We start from the raw sequence: 20,306 nt of genomic DNA, 5'->3' as shown, positions 1-20,306 counted from the left end.
ACATCCCCGTGCTGGGAATCATCGGATGCAACAACAATTCCAGCTTGACGCTTTCCGTAATGGTGTTTTAATTTTCAGTTTTGTAAATAAATGTGAATTAAAAATAATACATGTGGGCGTATTCATTCAAAGACAAAAGCAAAAACCTGAAAATTTAGCAAAAATATCAATATTTACGATAATAAATTTAAAAATTTACATCCCTGTGTATTTTTACACGACGGCTTTTGTAATCCGATCTCGTGCATTGATTTCAATCTAAATTTACACGCCGCAAAAATTAAATCCTTGAAAAAAATAAACCGTGATAGAATTTTACATCAAAATCGATGTTCCGTTTTCGTGCATCGTTTTCGATCTAAATTAACACGAATTTTTCTTGCTGTGTAGCTACAAATTCTTCAAACCGTTTTTTGGATGCTTCGTTTTTCTTTTTAATAAAAATAGCTTCTGTTTTCTTGAGTTCTGTCAACTCTCTCATCCCTCCATTTCTATTAAATGCAATTCTAGCTTCTCGCTTAGCTTGCCAAGCTTTTTCAACATTATCGTCCCACCAAAATTTCGGAGTGTGTTTGTTTTTTTGCCTTGCATGTTTGTGTATGCTAGTTGATGCTACTTGCAATTCTAAAAAACTTGAAGCTTGGCCTGATTAATGAAAGGTTTTGGTTTTTTAGATTCGAATGTGTCAAGTTTAATTTCGATGGCTAGATGCCTGCTGCCTATGCCATAGTCTAATACTTTCATTGATGATATTTGAGTTAAAGAAGGTGTAACTAGAACCAAGTCAATAGTAGTCGGTCTTTTTCCAAGTTCAGCTGGAACGAAGGTCGGTTGGCCGTCGTTTATTAATATAAGATTTTCATCATTAATCATTTCGTACAAAATTTTCCCCTTACTGTCCTCGTGCGCCGGATCCCATGAGTTGTGGTGGGAGTTAAAGTCACCACCCACAATCACCTTTGTGAACTTCGTTAAAATTCGGAAAACAATCTGAAGGCTTTCTTTGAAGTCGATATCAGATGTGTTTGGAGCAACATATATAGACGCTAGAACGAGATCAATCTTGACTAAACTTCTCGCAACTACTTGTATTTTGGGAAATTTGGGAATCACAATCTCACTTGTTCGAAGCATTTTATTAACGATCAATCCTGCTCCTCCATACCCATCATCTCTCGAGTCTAGAAAAGTAAAGTACCCTGGCACCTTGTATTTTTGTTTTTCCAATTCTTTCTTTGACCAACTCTCTGATATAAATGCTACGTCATATTCATTTTTAATCAACGTTCTCGACAACTCATCTTTATTCTTCTCCAAACTTTGAATGTTCAATTGAAATAAATCTTCTTGAGTTCTCTTTCTGCGTTCTCCTCTGCATGGTCATGTTCTGCTGGCTTGCACTGCTGGTTCCGCTTTCTGTTAACGCTGTGCCATCCCCAATTCGGCTGATATTATGGATTATCTGCTGCTCATTACTCAGTTTGCGCTGGTTCTCTAATGCATGGGCTCATTTTTCAAACTCGTTGACACGAAACTTATTAAACAAAGCCACGCCGTTATTTTGCTCCTCTTGTCCTTCCTTTTATCTGCGTACATTTGTACCTGATCAGCTATTACAACCTCCTGGATCTGTCTTTTTGATTTCTGTGGCTTATATTGGTATGTTGCTGCTGGTTTGTAGAAACCTCTCGTCATTTTGGCATAGCTCTCTGGAATCGTTGGGTAGTCCTCGACACTTTCCAAGAGGTCATAACGATTCTGCGTCAAAGTTGGGTTTTGTTCCTTAGCTTCTAGATAAGTGAGTGTTGATTTGGCCATGATGTTCTTGATGTTCTTTTGTCGGACCAGTTCCGGACAATTAACGTCAGATGTTTTGTGTTCCACCTTGCAGTAAAGACATCTTGGTTTGTTTTCACATTCTCCTTTCTCCGTTTCGTCGTGTTGTAGTGTACAGTTTTCACATCTTTTCTTCGAGCGACAGTTTTGGGTTCGGTGATTACACCTCAAGCAGTTGAGGCATAAAATAGGCTTACTCACAAATGGTCTTACTGTGTTGATGCAGCAAAACAATCTCACTTCTTTAGGCAGCCTGCTTGCCCGAAAAACAATACTGATCCTATTGGTGGGTATCGGTTCTTCTTCCTCGTACCGGTGTAGTCTGTGTATGGATAAGATAGGATATTCACTCTGGATGTTTTCATATAACTCTTCAGGTTCCATGTCAGTGGGTACTCCTGCCACGACTCCGGATACTGAAACGAAGCTCCGTGGAATGTACGCCTTATAGTTGTTCTGTTTGAGTATTGGATCCACTTGCATGTTATTCGCCGTTTGATACTCTTTCAAGAAAACAAGGATCTTGTTGCTTCCTAATGGCCGTATATTTTCGATGTTGTTCCTGTAGTCCACTCGTTTACTCAACAATCGTCCCAGGGATAGCTTGTTGATTTTTAGTTCTCCCTTTTTATGGTCTAGAAGCTGAACAATAACTCTGTAAGGAGCTGTATCTTGTTGCGCATATTCGTACACCGTGTAGACCTTAGTTGGCTTCGCCGCATTTTCGTCGGGAGGGTCCGCCATTTTCTCCAACCTATGGCTCCGCTCCTTTTCTTTCACAGTTTTCCAACTTTTATCCTCTTTCCACTCTTCGTTTTTAACTTAATTTATTATATCACTCCAATATTTAATAATCAACTGTATAACAAAACTTTCTTCGCGTCCAAGTTTTTTTTTCCGAAAATTCAAAATGGCGTTCGATATTGGTACGAGTTCAATTAACACGTCCGATTCACTCGAGATCTACCTTCCGAATGAGTCTTTCATATCAACGCTTCAATAAAAAATAGAATTCAAAAGGGAAAAGTGTAGAAAATAATAAACAATCTATTAATTTTAAATAAATTATTCTGACAAACAACTTCACAGTTTAAACCGAAAACCAGTCAGCTCAGAACCATTCCAGGCGGATTCAGGTTTACCCCATCTTCTAGGTGCTTAAACTTGTTAAGCATATTGTAATAAAAAATATTAAAACTTCTTACCAATCATAATGACGCCAAGGGATGCGGTTGTGTGTAGCGAGCACGAGTTAAGCCGTTCTCATTCGCGTTGGGTAAACGTGTGATCATATTACAAATGTCGATCGTTTACAAACTATAAATTAATGAATAAATGTAAACTCTGTTTAATGAGAATAACATTACAAATAGTTTTACACAAGTTTGTGTATTCTTTTCAGTAGGTACAACGTAGTTTTTAACTAAACGTACGCCAATTCACCTTTGTTTATTGTAACGAATTTTACGGACAGAGATCTTTTAAACGTAAATTTTTGTATTCGCTCATTGCACATGGTACTGCTAATTTTTCATTATTTTTGTTTCAAATTTTCAGCCGCTCTTTGGTGTTGTGTTAAATATTGCGTTACTTGGCACATTACCGGTTTCCGTAGCTGAATCCAGAATTTCTGTACAGCTATTAAACATTTCTATTGAAGTGTTCAATCCTACAAAACGATTAATATAAGTATTTAATCAAACTAGAAAAGTTTAAAGACTTCATTACAAACCTGAATAATTTCGAAATCTGCTGATTAAAATGTTTAATAATTTCATATTTCCTTCCAGTTCACCAACAACTGCCGAAGAAAAACTTTCAAGAAAATCAATTTTTTCTGCTTGCCTGCAGTTAACTTCTTCTAAATTCAATACATTGTCAATAAGTTTCACTGTGATAGACTCCTGAAAAAATAGAAATGAGTTAAGCTTTATAAAGATTAATGCTTTTTTTTTTGTTTTGCATACATTTTCATTGCACATCATTTTACAAACACAGCACGTGACAGTATTCATTGAATCATTATCATTTATAGAGTTTTGTACGGTTTTGGCGGTATGGTTTATTTGATCAATCCATGATTTCCTTAGAGATGAAACTTCGCGTTGCAAATCCTGAGAAAAGATAAAATTTAAAAAAAAATGTGAAATAGTTTTTCAGAAATAGAAAGGATTGTATAAAAACATTTTTATTCTGAAATTTATATTACCTTTATTCTAAAGAAGTGTTTCTTTTTTATTGAATCTAGATCACCTATGTATTGATTCAATCTCGTTTTCAACTTCCCATTTTCATTAGTTATACCAGCAACGTGTTTAATCATCACCAAACGTTCCTCAATGCGCTGCTTGCGTTCATTGTTCACTTCGTTTTCTATTTTTCTAATGATACTTTCGTATTCCGACTGTACATTTTTGATTCTTTCATTTTCGACCGCAAGAGCACGCACTTTCGAATTAACTATGGCTAAATCGTTCTGCAAATCTGCATTCATTCGACTTAGTTCCTGATTAAGAGTCAGAAGAGAGGATTCTATTTTGACATATTTTTCTAGTTCCAATTTGTTATCCAATAACTGACCCTCTAGTGTTTCAATGCAAGTTGCCTGTTTAAAGTTGATTGTTTGCTCACTAGAATAAAGGATAGAGGTAGATTCATTGTTATTATTTTATTAAAAAAAACGTTTTATTAGGAATTTAAATTAGTGTTTTCATAAAAAGTAACACACAAACTGTTGTGCATTGCGTATAATGAGATAAGATAATGAAAATTTTAAGAGAGAAAATGGTTTTTCCGGGTAGCTGACCAGACTGATCAAGGCGACGATGGATGCAACGCAGTGTTGTGTGCGGATTTTGGATGAATTGTCGAGTTCATTCGAATCACGCAGGGGGCTTCGACAAGGCGATGGTCTATCCTGCATGATGTTCGACGTAGCGCTTGAAGGTGTTATTCGACGAGCGTTAGGCGAAATGCGGGGCACGATTTTTAAGAGATCCAACTTATCTGCTTTGTCGATGACATTGATATAGTCGGCAGATCCGCCGCTTGTCACGATTGACGGCGTCCTGTTCACCTGTGACCTGTACATGAAGCTCATTAGACCGGTTGTTCTCCACGGGCACGAGACATGGATATTGCTCGAGAAGGACCTGCGTACACTCGGAGTATTCGAGCGACGAGTGTTTAGAATTATCTTTGGCGGCGTGCAGCAGAACGGAGTTAATATGTATTCGACCTTTAATCAAAATCCCTTTCGCTAACATTTTAATTAGAGAGAATAACTCTGTTTGGGATGTTGATTAACACAAATATAGAAATCAGTCTATGTCTAGCTATCAACCGAACAACGACTACCATTTATAACGTCTCCGAAATAACCGAGGTGAGTTATGGAAGGTACATGGACACAAGAAGTGGAGTTTTTCTGGGTTTTTGGGAATTTCAAACTAAAAAATTACTAAAAAAGATACGATGTACTTTGTTTACTTCCAAGTTTGATGTGTTGAAGGCTCCATGGTAATATCAAAAACAAACTGCTACTATGATGAGAAAGTTTTAATATTCAGACTAGTGCACCCTCGTGGCGACATTGCCTAGCTTCGAGAAATCTTGAACCGGTTTGCGACAAACCGGAAACGGAGTGTCCCGTCTGTTAAGCTGTGCTTATATCTTATTTTTAATGCATTAAATTATAAGGAATACCCCCTCCTCCCTTTGTATCTCCTCCCCAATAGAACAGGTTGGATTAGTTCTCGAATTTCGCAAATAAATTGTATGGGAGGCCCCTCCCCTTTTCTATATCCACACTGGAAAGGAGAAGGAGTCTCAACCCATCTTTAAAATACAAATTTGGTTCCGTTTGCTTGATTAATTCTCGAATTGTGCGAAAAATTGTATAAGAGCCCCCTTTCCACTTCCTATTTCCCCGTTGGAAGGATGGAGGGGTAATAAACAATCATAAAAACATTTCTCGTACCGAAAGACACTCCCATGCCAAATTTGGTTCCATTTACATGATCAGTCCTCGAGCTATGAAATCTTATTACATTCATTTGAGGAACCCCCTTTCATCTTCCAGGAATAGGAAGGGGTCCCAAACCATTATAGGAACCTTTTTCGGCCTCCAATACCCCCATTTTTGGGGCTTGTGATATAGCTCAGTTGGCAAGTCCGTTGTCTTCTGAGCCGATGTCCACGAGTTCGAGCCCAAGAGTAAACATCGAACACAGTTGTACCGGATAGTTTTTCAATAACGATCCGCCAACTGCAACGTTGATAAAGTCGCGAATGCCATAAAGATGGTAAAACGACTATAATCGAAACAAAAAAAAAAAAAAAAAAAAAATACCCCCATTTACCAAGTTTCATGCCAATCGGTTCAGTAATTTTCGAGTCTATAGGGAACAGACAGACAGAAATCCATTTTCAGATATATTGGCATTTCGTGTTCGCCCTTTAGGCCGATGACATAGTGAGTACGATGCGATGCGATGCGGTGAATGCGGTTCAATGCGGTGAACCACATTTGATGAAAATGTATGTGAATCGCTTAAACCTGACATACTCAACGCGGCGAAGCAGATGTCAATTTGTTCCGCCGCTCGAGTTCGCGTAGGCTGCGTCCGTAATTTTTCCGCTAATTCGCATCGCATCGCACTCACTATGGCCGATGACATAGTGAATGCGATGCGATGCGAATTAGCGGAAAATTTACGGACGCAGCCTACGCGAACTCGAGCGGCGGAACAAATTGACATCTGCTTCGCCGCGTTGAGTATGTCAGGTTTAAGCGATTCACATACATTTTCATCAAATGTGGTTCACCGCATTGAACCGCATTCACCGCATCGCATCGCATCGTATTCACTATGTCATCGGCCTATGTCATCGGCCTATGTCATCGGCCTTAGGCCGATGACATAGTGAGTGCGATGCGATGCGAATTAGCGGAAAAATTACGGACGCAGCCTACGCGAACTCGAGCGGCGGAACAAATTGACATCTGCTTCGCCGCGTTGAGTATGTCAGGTTTAAGCGATTCACATACATTTTCATCAAATGTGGTTCACCGCATTGAACCGCATTCACCGCATCGCATCGCATCGTATTCACTATGTCATCGGCCTTAGGTGTGTGTACTCTTAGAGCATCCGCAGCAATCGCGAGCAAAGTGAAAATGCTCACGAATTTAATCACTTTTTTACCGCACCGGGGGTTAGTATATGGGTGAGCAAAATAGGGCCGTTGCCGTCGGGACCGACAAAGTCACCAAATTTGCTCACAAGAAAGGGGCGAGAGCAAACATGCACTGAAAAATTATAGACTACTAAATGTTTATTGATGATATTCTTTATTTTACAAAATGTTGAATAAAATGCATGATAAATTCAATTTAAAATAACAAAATAGTAATGATCGCATGGTAACTTAACTGGAAATGTGCTTTGGGATTTTTGATGACTGTCTGGGTGGCACCATATGCGAATTATTTTTCTAAAGATCTCTTAACAGTTTAGAACAGTTAAGATTTCCTAAACAGTTTATAAAATACTATAACCATTTATGAACGTATATCGATATAAGGTTTTTTGGAACTTCTTTATTCATCACTTTTTTTAGAAGAGGAAAAGGTATATTTCGAAAATGGGGCCCAAGTCACGGCCAGCACATCTCTCACTGAAACATAGGGTGATTTTTTCTAGGGCCCGAAGGGAGTATCGATATAAGGTTGAATTTCATGATTATTCCACGTACGATATTGTACAATTTCTTAAAAATAAACAGAACGAGTTCGTAAGAATCTAATTTAAAAATTTATCAGGCAACTGTTTAAAATTTTTTTTAAACTATGAAAAAATGTCAATGCATAGCATTCAATGTATCTTTTTAACCATAACACAGTGCAATATTTGAATACAATTGAAAAAATAATTTATTTTCGAATGAATAAATAACTGCCGCTTTGAATTTATTAATATGAATGATTTTTTATTTCCCTTTTTCAGTGTAACAGTTAAGACTCGCCCGCGATGTTCACCCAACTGGTGCGCGAAAGAGTGTGTATCCTAAAACCGGGCCGCTGAAATGAGCAAAACCGGGCCGCGTATTCTCACTCATTGGTGCGTTTGCTCTTAGGGCAGAAACACAGTGCACGCGAGCGAGCGAGCGAGCGATTTTTGAATAAACCTGAAATGAATTTCGCGCGAAAATTTTTCAGGATCGTTCACAGTGCACGCGACGAACGGGATGCGATTTACACTGAGAAAAAACTTTATGGATAGGAAAGGAAATAATATTTATGTAAATCAATTTATAGTGAATTGGAAGAATAATTTTTAAGAAGTTATTTTTGTTGAAATCATTATGAAATAATTCGTAAGTGACATTCAATTAAAATTTTTAACAGCGTCCTAAAACCATTAAAGTATTTTTATCGCCGAATCCAGATACTGGATTCACTATCATTTTTCATCACTATCAGCGCCGGCAACTTTCACTGACGTCAAATCATGTTGACCAGACATATCCACGTCACGTGACTCGCAGAATAAGCACCAAAAATTTTATTTCAGAAGCACTTTTATGTAAGATAAATTTGTTCTAGAGTCATATTTATTATTTAATTTTATCGTTATCCTTGTTCATGTTACAGAATGAACAAGAAAAAATTAGCTTTTTCTGGATATGAATGTTCTGTGTTCAGCAGTTGAGTGTTTTCTTTGGTTACAGATGTAAGGATGCCAAAAAAAATTTCTAGGGGATTGTGAGTCACAGCAACTGATTTTGATCTGGCAGCTGCGTTTCTTTTCCAGTCGACATATTTTGAACTGTATAACCATGTTTATAGTAATTTGAAGATGAAGATGAAGGGAAATGATAAATAACCATTTTTGCAGCAATTTCACCCAAATTTAAATTTGGTATAATTATTTTTCAGCTAATCTATTCTTGTTTTAAATATTTAAAAAAATATCCATATATCAATTTCTCTAGGAGAAGTTGTTTTCTTTGTTCTTAAAGAAAAGGAGTATTTGTTTTTAGAAGAAAATTATTTTTTATAAACTATCTTTTTTATTTAGCCATCAAAATTTCACGTTCAAGCAATTAAAAGTGGAATGAAAAAATTTTGGATCGTGCGAGACCTGATGACCACGTAATTTGTCAGCGGAATCTCCAAAGGTTTCAAATAATTAGAGAAAAAAACGCGTGCCGGTATATGGAATATGCATCTTATGCAGCTTGGCGAAAAAATAAATTCACAATGTTTAAATTTTCCCCCAAAGTAATGTGTTTTTTACAGCACAAAGAGCATTCATCATTTCAAATTCATCGTCCCGCTAAATAATACGAATTTCTCTTCAAAAATTGCTGGTTTTCATTTCGTCCATATACTGGACAATAGACAGGTATATGCTGGAAAAACTTTTTCATAATTGAAATTCACCTCTGCTTCGAATTTATTTTAAAAGTTAGTCGAGGAAAATCGTTTTTTTATTATTTAAAATAACGCGATATATTTTCAAATGAAACTGCCGAGAAATGCAGGTTCAGATGAAGTTTGGGTGAACCAAAACAAAGTATTCACGCGACTGCTGCGACGGATCATTTTCCAAATATGGTATTTCGCGCGAGTAGTACGAATCGCGTCGCTTGCACTGTGAACGGTCTCACAGTTTTCAACGTGTTCAAATGAGGTGCGATTCTTCGCGCGAATCGCTCGCTCGCTCGCTCGCGTGCACTGTGTTTCTGCCCTTAGGCCGATGACATAGTGAGTGCGATGCGATGCGAATCAGCGGAAAATTTACGGACGCAGCCTACGCGAACTCGAGCGGCGGAACAAATTGACATCTGCTTCGCCGCGTTGAGTATGTCAGGTTTAAGCGATTCACATACATTTTCATCAAATGTGGTTCACCGCATTGAATCGCATTCACCGCATCGCATCGCATCGTATTCACTATGTCATCGGCCTTAGGCCGATGACATAGTGAGTGCGATGCGATGCGAATTAGCGGAAAATTTACGGACGCAGCCTACGCGAACTCGAGCGGCGGAACAAATTGGCATCTGCTTCGCCGCGTTGAGTATGTCAGGTTTAAGCGATTCACATACATTTTCATCAAATGTGGTTCACCGCATTGAACCGCATTCACCGCATCGCATCGCATCGTATTCACTATGTCATCGGCTTTAAATAGTAAAAGCACTTACAACTCACCACAGAGAACAGACATACAAGCTAGCCCATGAAAATTGTGTAAAATTTCAAACGATCGTTTTGAACCAATTTTTGTTTTTTGACTGGGCCACCAGATGTCTCCTAACACCAAAAAGAACTGTCAAAACCAAACTGAGAAAAAAACAAAATTTTGGTCAGTTTTGGACAGGTCGTATGAACTGTTTGGCATGTCTTAAGGAAATGGCTGTTAATGTAGCGTAACACCGGTTGCATAAGGGAAAAATATCTTAAAAGTGAATCGACCGCTACTTCCTTCAAGCTAGAAGCGCTCAATTTAGGACAATGGGATGCAAAAGTGATACTTGTAAGCAGGGTTCAACAAAACGCACTCTTTTAAGCGGGCCATAGACTACACAAATTGGCCTGTACAAATTCGATGATTCCGCGTCGATTGTTTGATCTATGCTCGCCCACACACTATACAAACATATTTCACGCGAACACAAATGATTGCTGGCGAAAACAGCAACAGCAACAAAAAAAACCATCTCCACCCCGGCTGGGAGAATGTTTTGTACAAAATATTTCGATCCCGACCGATTTTACTCCAACCGTTTGGGCGGTCATTCAAGCAGTGCCATACACTATGCAAATCGTGCTCACAGCGACAAAATTTCATCGAATTTCATCGCATTTGTACAAATGTTGTGTAGTCTGTGGCCCGCTTTAGACGCGCGCGGCACACGCAAACCATTCCTCTCGAGCGAAACACTTCTTCGTTTGCGTTCTGGCCGTTGACGCGCTCTCGCTCGAAACAAAAACGCGCTAGCTCAATCTTTTCCCCTCGTTCTCGTCGACGAGATGCACTATCCGAAATCTGCGCGAGCGGCCGAGTCGAACAGGCACGGCTAGCTCTCGCGCGTCCTAATCGAGCGGCGGGTGAGGCCTCTCTTTTGGCTCAAAGAACAGGACGCAGCGGCTCACAATGCAGCGCGCGGCGGCTCTCCGAATGGTCCGAGGCGGCCCTCTTTTCGTCACCGGGCGGCGCGCACGGGCTCGAGTGAGGACCTTGTGTTTCGTTCGTGTTTCTGTTTGCAGTGCCGATTGAGAAATCTGTGTGTATGATTTAATCAACAGGATAGTTAAAATATATGTAAGCGCGCAATGGGATTTGGCGGAGGGTTATAAAAATGAATGTAGGACCCATTAGTTACTCATTAGTAACAGTTACCAGCACTAGTAACTATGAAAAATTTACCATGCAATAGTAAAATTTCGCGAAAAACGCTAAATCAAAGAGCTTTACACAAGGATTGTTAAAATGAATGTAAAAAATATTCTAGCCACTAGTAATAGTTACCAGCACTAGTAACTATGAAAAATTTACCATGCAATAGTAAAATTTCGCGAAAAACGCCAAATCAAAGAGCTTCACACAAGGATTGATAAAATGAATGTTAAAAATGTTCTAGCCACTAGTAATAGTTACCAGCACTAGTAACTATGAAAAATTTACCATGCAATAGTAAAATTTCGCGAAAAACGCCAAATCAAAGAGCTTAACATAAGGATTGTTAAAATGAATGTTAAAAATATCCTAGCCACTAGTATTAGTTACCAGCACTAGTAACTATGAAAAATTTACCATGCAATAGTAAAATTTCGCGAAAAACGCCAAATCAAAGAGCTTTACACAAGGATTGTTAAAATGAATGTTAAAAATATTCTTGCCGCAAAAAATAGTTACCAGCACTAGTAACTATGAAAAATTTACCATGAAATAGTAAAATTTCGCGAAAAACGCCAAATCAAAGAGCTTTACACAAGGATTGTTAAAATGAATGTTAAAAATATTCTTGCCGCAAAAAATAGTTACCAGCACTAGTAACTATGAAAAATTTACCATGAAATAGTAAAATTTCGCGAAAAACGCCAAATCAAAGAGCTTTACACAAGGATTGTTAAAATGAATGTTAAAAATATTCTTGCCGCAAAAAATAGTTACCAGCACTAGTAACTATGAAAAATTTACCATGCAATAGTAAAATTTCGCGAAAAACGCCAAATCAAAGAGCTTCACACAAGGGTTGTTAAAATGAATGTTAAAAATGTTCTAGCCACTAGTAATAGTTACCAGCACTAGTAACTATGAAAAATTTACCATGCAATAGTGAAATTTCGCAAAATTCGCCAAATCAAAGAGCTTTACACAAGGATTGTTAAAATGAATGTTAAAAATATTCTAGCCACTAGTAATAGTTACCAGCACTAGTAACTATGAAAAATTTACCATGCAATAGTGAAATTTCGCAAAATTCGCCAAATCAAAGAGCTTAACATAAGGATTGTTAAAATGAATGTTAAAAATGTTCTAGCCACTAGTAATAGTTACCAGCACTAGTAACTATGAAAAATTTACCATGCAATAGTGAAATTTCGCGAAAAACGCCAAATCAAAGATCTTTACACAAGGATTGTTAAAATGAATGTTAAAAATTTTCTAGCCACTAGTAATAGTTACCAGCACTAGTAACTATGGAAAATTTACCATGCAATAGTAAAATTTCGCGAAAAACGCCAAATCAAAGAGCTTCACACGAGGATTGTTAAAATGAATGTTAAAAATATTCTAGCCACTAGTAATAATTACCAGCACTAGTAACTATGGAAAATTTACCATGCAATAGTGAAATTTCGCGAAAAACGCCAAATCAAAAAGCTTTACACAAGGATTGTTAAAATGAATGTTAAAAATGTTCTAGCCACTAGTAATAGTTACCAGCACTAGTAACTATGAAAAATTTACCATGGGAAAGTAAAATTGCGCAAAAAACGCCAAATCAAAGAGCTTTACACAAAGATTGTTAAAGTGAATGTTAAAAATATTCTCCCCACTAGTTATAGTAACCACCTCTAGTAACTATGAAAAATTTACCATGAAATAGTAAAATTTCGCGAAAAATGCCAAATCAAAGAGCCTTACGTGTAGAATGTCAAAATGAATGTAAGAATATCCTAGCAACTAGTTATAATTATCAGCACTAGTAACTATGAAAAATTGCTAATTAAAATTTCGCAAAAAACGCGAAAGTTTACCATACAGTAGAAAAATATCGCAAAATTCGCCAAATCAAAAAGCTGAACATAAGGATTGTTTAAATGCATGTTAAAAATATTCTAGCCACAGGTAATAGTTACCAGCACTAGTAACTATGAAAAAATACCATGCAAAAGTAAAATTTCGCAAAAAACGCCAAATGAAAGAGCCTTAAACAAGGATTTTTAAAACGAATGTTGAATATATGCTAGCCACTAGTAATAGTTACCAGCACTAGTAACAATGAAAAATTCACCATGCTGGTGGCTGCATGGTGAATTTTTCATTGTTACTAGTGCTGGTAACTATTACTAGTGGCTAGCATATATTCAACATTCGTTTTAAAAATCCTTGTTTAAGGCTCTTTCATTTGGCGTTTTTTGCGAAATTTTACTTTTGCATGGTATTTTTTCATAGTTACTAGTGCTGGTAACTATTACCTGTGGCTAGAATATTTTTAACATGCATTTAAACAATCCTTATGTTCAGCTTTTTGATTTGGCGAATTTTGCGATATTTTTCTACTGTATGGTAAACTTTTCATAGTTACTAGTGCTGGTAACTATTACTAGTGGCTAGAAAATTTTTAACATTCATTTTAACAATCCTTATGTAAAGCTCTTTGATTTGGCGTTTTTCGCGAAATTTTACTATTTCATGGTAAATTTTTCATAGTTACTAGTGCTGGTAACTATTACTAGTGGCTAGAATATTTTTTACATTCATTTTAACAATCCTTGTGTAAAGCTCTTTGATTTGGCGTTTTTCGCGAAATTTTACTATTGCATGGTAAATTTTTCATAGTTACTAGTGCTGGTAACTAATACTAGTGGCTAGAACATTTTTTACATTCATTTTAACAATCCTTGTGTAAAGCTCTTTGATTTGGCGTTTTTCGCGAAATTTTACTATTGCATGGTAAATTTTTCATAGTTACTAGTGCTGGTAACTAATACTAGTGGCTAGAATATTTTTTACATTCATTTTAACAATCCTTGTGTAAAGCTCTTTGATTTGGCGTTTTTCGCGAAATTTTACTATTGCATGGTAAATTTTTCATAGTTACTAGTGCTGGTAACTATTACTAGTGGCTAGAACATTTTTAACATTCATTTTAACAATCCTTATGTAAAGCTCTTTGATTTGGCGTTTTTCGCGAAATTTTACTATTTCATGGTAAATTTTTCATAGTTACTAGTGCTGGTAACTATTACTAGTGGCTAGAATATTTTTTACATTCATTTTAACAATCCTTGTGTAAAGCTCTTTGATTTGGCGTTTTTCGCGAAATTTTACTATTGCATGGTAAATTTTTCATAGTTACTAGTGCTGGTAACTATTACTAGTGGCTAGAACATTTTTAACATTCATTTTAACAATCCTTATGTAAAGCTCTTTGATTTGGCGTTTTTCGCGAAATTTTACTATTTCATGGTAAATTTTTCATAGTTACTAGTGCTGGTAACTATTACTAGTGGCGAGAATATTTCTAACATGCATTTTAACAATCCTTATGTAAAGCTCTTTGAATTGGGGTTTTTCGCGAAATTTTACTATTTCATGGTAAATTTTTCATAGTTACTAGTGCTGGTAACTATTACTAGTGGCTAGAATATTTTTTACATTCATTTTAACAATCCTTGTGTAAAGCTCTTTGATTTGGCGTTTTTCGCGAAATTTTACTATTGCATGGTAAATTTTTCATAGTTACTAGTGCTGGTAACTAATACTAGTGGCTAGAATATTTTTTACATTCATTTTAACAATCCTTGTGTAAAGCTCTTTGATTTGGCGTTTTTCGCGAAATTTTACTATTGCATGGTAAATTTTTCATAGTTACTAGTGCTGGTAACTATTACTAGTGGCTAGAACATTTTTAACATTCATTTTAACAATCCTTGTGTAAAGCTTTTTGATTTGGCGTTTTTCGCGAAATTTCACTATTGCATGGTAAATTTTTCATAGTTACTAGTGCTGGTAACTATTACTAGTGGCTAGAACATTTTTAACATTCATTTTATCAATCCTTGTGTAAAGCTCTTTGATTTGGCGTTTTTCGCGAAATTTTACTATTGCATGGTAAATTTTTCATAGTTACTAGTGCTGGTAACTATTACTAGTGGCTAGAACATTTTTAACATTCATTTTATCAATCCTTGTGTGAAGCTCTTTGATTTGGCGTTTTTCGCGAAATTTAACTATTGCATGGTAAATTTTTCATAGTTACTAGTGCTGGTAACTAATACTAGTGGCTAGAATATTTTTTACATTCATTTTAACAATCCTTGTGTAAAGCTCTTTGATTTGGCGTTTTTCGCGAAATTTTACTATTGCATGGTAAATTTTTCATAGTTACTAGTGCTGGTAACTATTACTAGTGGCTAGAACATTTTTAACATTCATTTTATCAATCCTTGTGTGAAGCTCTTTGATTTGGCGTTTTTCGCGAAATTTTACTATTGCATGGTAAATTTTTCATAGTTACTAGTGCTGGTAACTATTACTAGTGGCGAGAATATTTCTAACATGCATTTTAACAATCCTTATGTTATGCTGTTTGATTTGGCGAATTTTGCGAAATTTTACTATTGCATGGTAAATTTTTCATAGTTACTAGTGCTAGTTACTATTACTAGTATGTATTTTAAAACTTCTAACATGGATTGGTATAACCCTCTACCCAAGGCTATTACTTGCTTCCATCTGTTTTACCATATCTGTTGATTTAATTATTCGCACAGATTATTCCGTCGGCCCTTTATAACGAAAACACGGCGAACACTCCGTGTGCTAAAGAGAGCCGCGCGCGCCGTCCGGTGAGCCGCCGTGTCCTCTCGGTAGATGCTCGGTGTTCCTACACGCACGCGGCAGAAAAACGCAAACGCAGTTTCCGAACCGCTCGCGCTCTCGAATAGGCGCGCGCGAATTCGCTCTGCTCAAAAATTTTCAATCTGCGTTTTGGTCGCAAATTTCTCGAGAGAATTTCGAGCAATCAAATGTGACCGTGAACCGAGAACGAAAGAGCTGCGTTTTATTTGCTCTTTCTCATTGGACGCACTCCTGCGTGTTGAACCCGCAGGGTTCAACAAAACGCACTCTTTTAGACGCGCGCGGCACACGCAAACCATTCCTCTCGAGCGAAACACTTCTTCGTTTGCGTTCTGGCCGTTGACGCGCTCTCGCTCGAAACAAAAACGCGCTAGCTCAATCTTTTCCCCTCGTTCTCGTCGACGAGATGCACTATCCGAAATCTGCGCGAGCGGCCGAGTCGAACAGGCACGGCTAGCTCTCGCGCGTCCTAATCGAGCGGCGGGTGAGGCCTCTCTTTTGGCTCAAAGAACAGGACGCAGCGGCTCACAATGCAGCGCGCGGCGGCTCTCCGAATGGTCCGAGGCGGCCCTCTTTTCGTCACCGGGCGGCGCGCACGGGCTCGAGTGAGGACCTTGTGTTTCGTTCGTGTTTCTGTTTGCAGTGCCGATTGAGAAATCTGTGTGTATGATTTAATCAACAGGATAGTTAAAATATATGTAAGCGCGCAATGGGATTTGGCGGAGGGTTATAAAAATGAATGTAGGACCCATTAGTTACTCATTAGTAACAGTTACCAGCACTAGTAACTATGAAAAATTTACCATGCAATAGTAAAATTTCGCGAAAAACGCTAAATCAAAGAGCTTTACACAAGGATTGTTAAAATGAATGTAAAAAATATTCTAGCCACTAGTAATAGTTACCAGCACTAGTAACTATGAAAAATTTACCATGCAATAGTAAAATTTCGCGAAAAACGCCAAATCAAAGAGCTTCACACAAGGATTGATAAAATGAATGTTAAAAATGTTCTAGCCACTAGTAATAGTTACCAGCACTAGTAACTATGAAAAATTTACCATGCAATAGTAAAATTTCGCGAAAAACGCCAAATCAAAGAGCTTAACATAAGGATTGTTAAAATGAATGTTAAAAATATCCTAGCCACTAGTATTAGTTACCAGCACTAGTAACTATGAAAAATTTACCATGCAATAGTAAAATTTCGCGAAAAACGCCAAATCAAAGAGCTTTACACAAGGATTGTTAAAATGAATGTTAAAAATATTCTTGCCGCAAAAAATAGTTACCAGCACTAGTAACTATGAAAAATTTACCATGAAATAGTAAAATTTCGCGAAAAACGCCAAATCAAAGAGCTTTACACAAGGATTGTTAAAATGAATGTTAAAAATATTCTTGCCGCAAAAAATAGTTACCAGCACTAGTAACTATGAAAAATTTACCATGAAATAGTAAAATTTCGCGAAAAACGCCAAATCAAAGAGCTTTACACAAGGATTGTTAAAATGAATGTTAAAAATATTCTTGCCGCAAAAAATAGTTACCAGCACTAGTAACTATGAAAAATTTACCATGCAATAGTAAAATTTCGCGAAAAACGCCAAATCAAAGAGCTTCACACAAGGGTTGTTAAAATGAATGTTAAAAATGTTCTAGCCACTAGTAATAGTTACCAGCACTAGTAACTATGAAAAATTTACCATGCAATAGTGAAATTTCGCAAAATTCGCCAAATCAAAGAGCTTTACACAAGGATTGTTAAAATGAATGTTAAAAATATTCTAGCCACTAGTAATAGTTACCAGCACTAGTAACTATGAAAAATTTACCATGCAATAGTGAAATTTCGCAAAATTCGCCAAATCAAAGAGCTTAACATAAGGATTGTTAAAATGAATGTTAAAAATGTTCTAGCCACTAGTAATAGTTACCAGCACTAGTAACTATGAAAAATTTACCATGCAATAGTGAAATTTCGCGAAAAACGCCAAATCAAAGATCTTTACACAAGGATTGTTAAAATGAATGTTAAAAATTTTCTAGCCACTAGTAATAGTTACCAGCACTAGTAACTATGGAAAATTTACCATGCAATAGTAAAATTTCGCGAAAAACGCCAAATCAAAGAGCTTCACACGAGGATTGTTAAAATGAATGTTAAAAATATTCTAGCCACTAGTAATAATTACCAGCACTAGTAACTATGGAAAATTTACCATGCAATAGTGAAATTTCGCGAAAAACGCCAAATCAAAAAGCTTTACACAAGGATTGTTAAAATGAATGTTAAAAATGTTCTAGCCACTAGTAATAGTTACCAGCACTAGTAACTATGAAAAATTTACCATGGGAAAGTAAAATTGCGCAAAAAACGCCAAATCAAAGAGCTTTACACAAAGATTGTTAAAGTGAATGTTAAAAATATTCTCCCCACTAGTTATAGTAACCACCTCTAGTAACTATGAAAAATTTACCATGAAATAGTAAAATTTCGCGAAAAATGCCAAATCAAAGAGCCTTACGTGTAGAATGTCAAAATGAATGTAAGAATATCCTAGCAACTAGTTATAATTATCAGCACTAGTAACTATGAAAAATTGCTAATTAAAATTTCGCAAAAAACGCGAAAGTTTACCATACAGTAGAAAAATATCGCAAAATTCGCCAAATCAAAAAGCTGAACATAAGGATTGTTTAAATGCATGTTAAAAATATTCTAGCCACAGGTAATAGTTACCAGCACTAGTAACTATGAAAAAATACCATGCAAAAGTAAAATTTCGCAAAAAACGCCAAATGAAAGAGCCTTAAACAAGGATTTTTAAAACGAATGTTGAATATATGCTAGCCACTAGTAATAGTTACCAGCACTAGTAACAATGAAAAATTCACCATGCTGGTGGCTGCATGGTGAATTTTTCATTGTTACTAGTGCTGGTAACTATTACTAGTGGCTAGCATATATTCAACATTCGTTTTAAAAATCCTTGTTTAAGGCTCTTTCATTTGGCGTTTTTTGCGAAATTTTACTTTTGCATGGTATTTTTTCATAGTTACTAGTGCTGGTAACTATTACCTGTGGCTAGAATATTTTTAACATGCATTTAAACAATCCTTATGTTCAGCTTTTTGATTTGGCGAATTTTGCGATATTTTTCTACTGTATGGTAAACTTTTCATAGTTACTAGTGCTGGTAACTATTACTAGTGGCTAGAAAATTTTTAACATTCATTTTAACAATCCTTATGTAAAGCTCTTTGATTTGGCGTTTTTCGCGAAATTTTACTATTGCATGGTAAATTTTTCATAGTTACTAGTGCTGGTAACTATTACTAGTGGCTAGAATATTTTTTACATTCATTTTAACAATCCTTGTGTAAAGCTCTTTGATTTGGCGTTTTTCGCGAAATTTTACTATTGCATGGTAAATTTTTCATAGTTACTAGTGCTGGTAACTATTACTAGTGGCTAGAAAATTTTTAACATTTATTTTAACAATCCTTATGTAAAGCTCTTTGATTTGGCGTTTTTCGCGAAATTTTACTATTTCATGGTAAATTTTTCATAGTTACTAGTGCTGGTAACTATTACTAGTGGCGAGAATATTTCTAACATGCATTTTAACAATCCTTATGTAAAGCTCTTTGAATTGGGGTTTTTCGCGAAATTTTACTATTTCATGGTAAATTTTTCATAGTTACTAGTGCTGGTAACTATTACTAGTGGCTAGAATATTTTTTACATTCATTTTAACAATCCTTGTGTAAAGCTCTTTGATTTGGCGTTTTTCGCGAAATTTTACTATTGCATGGTAAATTTTTCATAGTTACTAGTGCTGGTAACTAATACTAGTGGCTAGAATATTTTTTACATTCATTTTAACAATCCTTGTGTAAAGCTCTTTGATTTGGCGTTTTTCGCGAAATTTTACTATTGCATGGTAAATTTTTCATAGTTACTAGTGCTGGTAACTATTACTAGTGGCTAGAACATTTTTAACATTCATTTTAACAATCCTTGTGTAAAGCTTTTTGATTTGGCGTTTTTCGCGAAATTTCACTATTGCATGGTAAATTTTTCATAGTTACTAGTGCTGGTAACTATTACTAGTGGCTAGAACATTTTTAACATTCATTTTATCAATCCTTGTGTAAAGCTCTTTGATTTGGCGTTTTTCGCGAAATTTTACTATTGCATGGTAAATTTTTCATAGTTACTAGTGCTGGTAACTATTACTAGTGGCTAGAACATTTTTAACATTCATTTTATCAATCCTTGTGTGAAGCTCTTTGATTTGGCGTTTTTCGCGAAATTAAACTATTGCATGGTAAATTTTTCATAGTTACTAGTGCTGG

At 36.2% G+C, this 20,306-nt stretch overlaps 1 protein-coding gene across 2 annotated transcripts in view; it reads right to left on the bottom strand.

Moving 5' to 3' along the window:
* Nucleotides 1-3,206: 3,206 nt before the first annotated feature.
* The window catches only part of LOC129738461 (myosin heavy chain, non-muscle-like), a 132,285-nt gene continuing 115,185 nt past the window's right edge, over nucleotides 3,207-20,306 (bottom strand). For both annotated transcript variants that reach the window (XM_055729669.1, XM_055729667.1), the window contains exons 5-8: nucleotides 4,046-4,466; nucleotides 3,804-3,950; nucleotides 3,569-3,740; nucleotides 3,207-3,505 (exon numbers count right to left, since the gene is read on the bottom strand). In XM_055729669.1, the coding sequence (XP_055585644.1) occupies nucleotides 3,390-3,505; nucleotides 3,569-3,740; nucleotides 3,804-3,950; nucleotides 4,046-4,466 (856 nt within the window). In that variant the 3' untranslated portion in view covers nucleotides 3,207-3,389. The remainder of the gene's footprint in view (nucleotides 3,506-3,568; nucleotides 3,741-3,803; nucleotides 3,951-4,045; nucleotides 4,467-20,306) is intronic.

The sequence above is a fragment of the Uranotaenia lowii genome, chromosome 1 (genome assembly GCF_029784155.1).
Source record: "Uranotaenia lowii strain MFRU-FL chromosome 1, ASM2978415v1, whole genome shotgun sequence".
Classification (NCBI taxonomy): Eukaryota; Metazoa; Arthropoda; class Insecta; order Diptera; family Culicidae; genus Uranotaenia; species Uranotaenia lowii.
This window is presented reverse-complemented; position numbering and strand designations above follow the sequence as displayed.